General features: G+C 45.5%; 1 protein-coding gene across 1 annotated transcript in view; it reads right to left on the bottom strand.

The window, feature by feature from the left end:
- raver2 (ribonucleoprotein, PTB-binding 2) overlaps positions 1-7500 on the bottom strand; it is a 135181-nt gene that overhangs the window by 73692 nt on the left and 53989 nt on the right. The window contains exons 3-4 of the mRNA XM_063200276.1: positions 3748-4010; positions 1696-1905 (exon numbers count right to left, since the gene is read on the bottom strand). Coding sequence (XP_063056346.1) covers positions 1696-1905; positions 3748-4010 — 473 coding nt within the window. The remainder of the gene's footprint in view (positions 1-1695; positions 1906-3747; positions 4011-7500) is intronic.

Genomic DNA, 7500 nt, shown 5'->3' with positions numbered 1-7500 from the left:
CTCCTGTACTTCCTGCTGTTCTCTGCAGTGCAAATTTGACCACCAAGATAGCAATTAACATTGAGTCAAATGAGACCAGCTGGCGGCTAGGTGCAAAATAAGCTTATTTCCAAAAATGGGACAGTATCACTTTAAAGGTAGGAATGTCATTTTTTAGTAGATTACTTACAAAATGTATGCAGCCCGTTCACAAACATTGTCTTTTTCATGAGTATCTTGCTCGTCTGAGGACGACCTAGAGAGATTGCACCGCAATCATTTTCTAGACTAGAGAAATTAAACTTTTCTTACATAAAAAGTAGGATCTTTGTGTCCGCCATTTTGAAATTCTGGTTATAGACTTACAGTACTGTACTTTGGTCAGATCAGAAAATAGGCCCATTAGTTTATTACCAAGTAAACATTCATGAAAAGATCACATTTGGGAATGGACAGCATATCGGTAGTTGGAATGGGAAACATACTGTAGTTGCAATGACCAACATGGTTGCAACACCTACTCTGGCTACACTCCTATATACAGTACTCTACCTTTAAAGGAAAATGTCCAAAGATGTGTTTCCGGTTCTTAATGGATCAGTTGTAGCACGTACATTTTGAAACCTCAACAATACCTGTCCCCGTGTGTACACTACACAATGGCAGTTTAGCTTTTATCTGTTGCGACACTGAGCAGAAAGCAAGGGAAGCCATAATGGAAACACATCAAACCCCATCACTGTTGATTCAGCCTGTTTTCGGGAAGCCTTGTGTTTTTTTTTGGTCCGTCTATTTGACCAACCAGGCTGTGCTCCATCAACATGATCCCTTGTTTTACATCACTCTAACATGACTCGCACAGGCTGACAAAGAGAAGTGTGCTGTGTTTTTTGGCACAGACAATTTGACATTTTGCTCAAACAGTACATTATGACTCTCCGACAAAGCATTTGTGGACACTGGTAGTCGAACAGAACAGAACAGAACAGATCGGAGTCCATCTTTTTCCCATCCTCGCAATCAGACACTCTAAATCATGATGTCACATTCTTGGTGTGTTTATGCTGATTTATGCATAAACACTAAACTACACGCACTCTACCAAACGTGGAGCTGTCAGTACAGCACATCTACAGCCATTACACGCAGATGGATACAAGCACCTCTACAGGCCCTCATACATACAGTTCATTTTCCACTTATGGAACTCCATCACACACACACATATGCACCCACGCACTCACACACATCCATACACAAACACACATGCGCGCCACCCACGCATCCACACACGTGCGCACGCAAACACACACACACACACATGCGCACCCACCCACACACGCCCACGCACCTATCCACGCATCCACACACACACACACACACACACACACACACACACACACACACACACACACACACACAAACACAAACACAAACACACACACACACACACACACACACACACACACACACACACACACACACACACACACACACACACACACACACACACACACACACACACACACATTCATTCCTCAGTCATTTCTCACTCTTGTGCAAATGGACAGAGATACAAAAAACATATGTACACACACAGACAAACACATCTTACTATCTAAAGGATTACACACACACAGATACACACATACACACACACACACACACACACACACACACACACACACACACACACCGCTAGCCACCGCTCCTCACCTGGCAGAAGACGGGCCGGTGTCTCTGTGAGAAGAGGCGGCACAGCTCCTCGGTGTCGTCGAAGTCCAGCGGCAGCCGGTCCACGCACAGGCAGCGGGCATGCAGCTGCTCCGGCTCCATCAGCTGGTTGGCATCCGTCCACTGCACCACCAGCGCCCGCTCACCAAGCGCCCGGCCCAGCAGCTCCGACCGCGCTCGCGACGCAGAGTCCTGGACAGGACAGGAGCACGGCAAGAAATCACAATAGAATGAAGTACTAACAGTATAACAATGTTCTTAGTACTTAGCCCCTTAGCGCAGAGCCTATGTTATCACCTTACTGTCAGCAAAATTGTAATGGCTATGTCTTAATCTGTTATTTGACGCTCTCGGTAACGTCATACCAATGTTGTTATGATGTAGTTGAGTATTTTCAGCAAATAATGAATAGGCCCGCCAGCGACCTCATCTGCACTAAGAAGCTACATCCTTCCATTCCATTTATTCCATTTAATCCATGGCAGAATAGAGGGACGCAGAGTCCTGGAAAGCAGCACGGCAAGACTATCGGTAACAATGCTGCAAATCCTTCCATTATATCTACTCCATTTAATCCATGGTAGAATGTGTAGACGACAATAGAGGCATGCAGAGTCCTGGAAGGAGTATGGCAAGAACATCGGTAACAATGTTGTAAATGCTTCCCTTACATCTACTCTATGGTAGAATGAGTAGAATACAAAAGAGGAAGCAGAGTCCTGGAAAATAGTATAGCAAGAATATCGGTAACAATGTTGCAAATACTGTAAATCCTTCCATTGAATTTACTCCATTTATACCAAGACAGAATGTGTAGACTGAAATAGAGGGACGCAGAGACATGGAAAGGAGTACGTAACAACAGGCTCGCATTATAATGGTACGGGGCCCCTAGGCTACAGGTTACTGTAATCACCCCCCCCCCCCCCCCCCCCCCAACCCCATTTTTTATTTTCCTCCCCACTTTGGTTAATTGAGTCCCCCCTGCCAGGTGGGGGCCCCTAGGCTGTAGCCATTTGTATCTAGCCTGTGCATTTAACCGGCCCTGGGCAAGAATATTGGTAACAATGTCGTAAATACTTTAAATCCTTCCATCTAAATACTTAAAATCCTTTCCATTTTTTGCTCCATTTAATCCATGGCAGAATGTTTAGACTACAATAGAGGTACACAGAGTCCTGTTAAGAAATACAAATATTGGTGTTGTTAATACTTTAAATCCTTCCATTTCATTTACTCCATGACAAATACCCCACGGCAATTCATCCATGCCAAAATGTTTTGACTACAATAGAGGGATTTGTAGTGTGTAGACTTCTCTTCATCGGAACTTGAATCAGACTTTGTCCTGCACCTTCACAGGGAATGTAGAGGTTTTTCATCTTAACAACCTTGCACATAGTAATTTAATGTTAATATTTTATTTCTAGCATTATTTTGTACAGTAGTGTACAAAGTATCCTGTGTTAAAACAACTCTCTCTTCAAGTTTGCAAGCTTGCTTTCCCGTCTCTCACTACCAACCATTTCCTGTCTGTTCTTCACTGTCCTATCAAATGAAGGCCATAAGAGACCCAAAAAAGCCTTAATCACATACTAAACATACTAAAAATTCACACCCATTAAACAGCTATAGATAACAGCTGCAGACTAGAAATGTGCTCAGAGAGCGCATGCACCTCCGTTCTCTGGTGGACAGAAACACACGCGCGCACTGCGAACGAACATGCAAACACAGAAACCAACACACAAATCGCAGAATCACATAACCTCCTTGACGGAGGTAATAACAGTATTAATGGAGAAACACAATAACAACGCATCGTTTTTGTATAGCAGTGGTCACATCAGGCCAGGGCATTTGGCCCGCTAAGAGGTTGGAACAAATGAAAACCTACATGTACTGTATGTAACTTCATTTGCACTACATCATTTGACCCTTGGGGAAGAATAATCGGAGACCACTGAAGTATAGCATTTTGGAAACCAACTCTTCAAACGCCACCCCCCCCCCACCCCCCATCCTCCTCCTCACCTTCTTCATGTACTCCACGAAGCCGTAGCCCTTGGAGTGTCCGGAGCGGGGGCTGTGCACCAGGAAGCATCGCTCCACGTTGCCGTGGGCACGCACCAGCGCGTGGAAGGCCTCGGAGGAGAGCGTGTGCGGCAGGTTGGCCACGCACAGCAGCGAGTCGGTGGGCTGCAGCTGCACGTTGATCAGGCGCCCGCGCACGCTCGACTGGTGCAGCGTGGAGATGGCGTGCTGAGCCTGCTCGCCGTTCAGCAGGGTCACGAAGGCTGTGGAGAGAGAGGTGGGAGGGCGTGGGGGGGGGTCAGGGGCAACGGGAGACGAGGGGGGGAGTAGAGGGAGAAGTGATGGAGGGACAGAGTGGGGGGGGGACAGGTGAAGGTACAGAAGGGCGTAGGGAGACACAGAGGGGAGAGGGAGAGAAATCCACATGAATATCACATTTACACACAAAGATAGATACATACATATACAACGCATTTTGGAGATCGAGAGGGGTGAGGGGGTCAGGGAGAAACTCGCATGACGATTAGTTACAGTACACGAGCAATACAGAAGCAGATACACATATATTTGATTTGATTCACATGGCATTCAGCAGGGTGACAAAGGCTGGAGGAGGGACATAGAGGGGTGTGGGGGGAATAAATAGGGTAGAGGGAGAGAGATACATTTGTGTGGCTATCACAGCTACACATAAAGATAAATACATATACGTACATATACTGTAGTATACATACATACATATACTGTACATGTGCTACATATACATAGTGTGTAAGGTATATACATATACATATACATTGACTGAGAAAGGCAGTTGTGTGGGTGGGCACATATGGTGTAGGGCTAGAGAGAGACGCGAATGACTCACAATTACCATTACAAACAAACAGCAGATATACGATACAGTTTGGCCATTCAGTTTGGCCTCTCTCTCTTTCTCTCTCTCTCACACACACACACACACACACGCAGACACGCACACACACACACACACACACACACGCACACACGCACTCACACAAGTATGCACGCACGCACATTCACGCACAATCTGGACACATTCTGGTACATACATAGAGACATATATAAAGGGCCAATCCAACCAAAGTCATTTCCCACTCGAGCACAACTTACACTCAGTATACACACAAATGCATGAGCAGACCATCAGCATCACACACTGTGTGCACTTCCATACTGTATATGTAAAAAGTGTGCATACATTCTGCACTAGTTGGAGCAGTAGAAGATGACACATTGTAGGGAGAGACACGGCACAGAAAGAGGCATGTAGTATTGAGGCCCAGAGACGTGTGAGGATGTATAGAGACAGAGAGAAATAAAGAGGAAAAAAGGAGATGGAGGGAGAGGGAGAAAGAGAGAAACTGAGAGAAAGACAGAGAGGTTGAGTGATAGAAAGATCGAGAGAGGGGTATTGTGGAGGATATCCAAGGCAGTAAAATCAATATACATAAATGACATTTTATGACAGGGGGCCATCAGGGTCAAGGTTGAAAGAACACACGTGTAGACTAACGACACAGGTGGAGATAAAGCTATCAGAGGGAGCAACCATAAAAACAGACCGAGGAGAAGCCTGAAAGGAGCCGCAGGAGCAGGGTCAAGCCGATGTACACACACGCACGCACACACGCACGTACGCACGCGCACACACACACACACACACACACACACACACACACACACACACACACACGCATACATGCGGGCATGCATACACATATGTATGGACGCGCGCACACACATATACTTCACTTTGTAGATAGCATGTGTTTCTGTATGAAATACTTCGGCATAATACATTACATATTACTAGTGCCATCCTATTTCATACAGCTCTATGGAGACCTGCAATTATTCCAATTAGCCTGCACACCTCAAACACACACATACACACATGCACCCACACACACACTATGCACCTAACACACACACCCATCCACACACCCACACACACACACACCCACCCCCACACACACAGACACACAGACACACACACACACACATATACATACACACACACAGACACACCCACACACGCACGCACACACACAAACACGCATGCACCCCCACCCCCCCAACACACACACACACACACAAACACACCCACCCACAAAGGTAAACACACTCACAACCTCTCACCCTCTTAAACACATAATGGCTACATCAGTGTTAATTTCGTCAACCACGACGATGACGAAAATATTTCGTCAACGCCCCTTTTTCCCTTGACGATGACGAGACGATGACGCACTAAAAATTGCCTCAAGCAAATCAAAATATGACGAAAATAAAAAAATATTTTCGTCAAGGAGACTAAGACGAGACGAAATTTACAAGCCATGGACGAATGGACATTAAAAATATATAATTATTTATAATTAATTTGTAATTTGTAATTGTAATATAGGCCTAAGTGTCTTGAACTTCATAGGTGATTGCGCGCTCATGCTGTGTTGCCCCGCTTGTATCTGCTGGCAGCCAATGCATGGCGCGGCTCAGTCAGTAGTTCTGTAGCCTAGTAGTTCAGTGAGTCCATTTAAGTTGAGTTTAGGTCCTAAAAAATTCCCAGAGAAAGAGAAAAAATAGCCGACGTTGAGAGAAGTGTTCATTTTGAAACATGTTCAACAACCCTCTTATCCATGACGAAGACATGTGTTTCTGCGGTAGGTAATGACAGTCGCGCCAATCCTCCTCTGATACTGTCATTCTAAACCTCCTCGAGCTTCCACTATTCTCCTTTTCACTTAGGCTGTCTTAACCCGGCGTTAGTTGTCTGTTCTTTTTTTGTAATGTTTGCTTTATTTGTTGTTTAACCATATGAGTAGGCAGCAAGCAAATCATGAAGGTCGGATTTGTGAATTTATTTAAATCAGTCACCGCGGAAGCGCGCGCCAGCAGGGGGAAAGTTGGCCTGTCTAAAGTAACAGAGGCACGGCTACTGTAGTCTAGTTTTGAAAAGAATCAATGGATGGGCGATCGCTAAGGAGTTTTAAACTGTTGAGATTTGAAACTTGTTCTCGTCGAGAGCAACGCTAAAAGACCCAAGGAAGTCGACAGCATTTCCGTGCGTCTTCAGCGTCTTCTTAAGTTCCAAAAACTCTTTCCAGGTCATGCTTATCGAGCCTCTACACCCCCGACAAACAAAACAGCATTAGTGTTTAAATATTTGTATGTGCGTGTCCTTTCTATCGTCCAGTCTGCATACCCCTGCCTAACTATTTTTCCTCGGACTTTTGCAGGGCATACGAAGTGGGCTCGCGCAATCTATTTAAGCCTATTCCACACATGCCGCACGAGTCATTATCGTTCTCTGCTCGCATTGCCAATTGAAAACAAAAACCGCTAACGTGCATAGTCTAACATCAGCAGTATTTTATCTGACTCGTGGTCATCGGGAAGCCACTATCAGGGAGACTTCTTGAACTTCATGCAGACTTGGGATGTCTGGTCTTCCCACTGCCGGCAATCTGCAGGCTTTAAGTCCCGCTGTCAGGTGAAGAAGAGCATGTAGCTTCCTTCGTGATCAAACTCAAAATGAAATATAATATGCAGCAGCTTCTAATGCACGAGAGAGAGAGAGAGAGAGAGAGAGAGAGAGAGAGAGAGAGAGAGAGAGAGAGAGAGAGAGAGAGAGAGCGCAGCCTGCACCTGGATGTGTGTGTGTGTGTGTGTGTGTGTGTGTGTGTGTGTGTGTGTGTGTGTGTGTGTGTGTGATGCTCTTTTGCTCTG

This window comes from Engraulis encrasicolus, chromosome 6 (genome assembly GCF_034702125.1).
Source record: "Engraulis encrasicolus isolate BLACKSEA-1 chromosome 6, IST_EnEncr_1.0, whole genome shotgun sequence".
In the NCBI taxonomy this organism is placed as follows: domain Eukaryota; kingdom Metazoa; phylum Chordata; class Actinopteri; order Clupeiformes; family Engraulidae; genus Engraulis; species Engraulis encrasicolus.
This window is presented reverse-complemented; position numbering and strand designations above follow the sequence as displayed.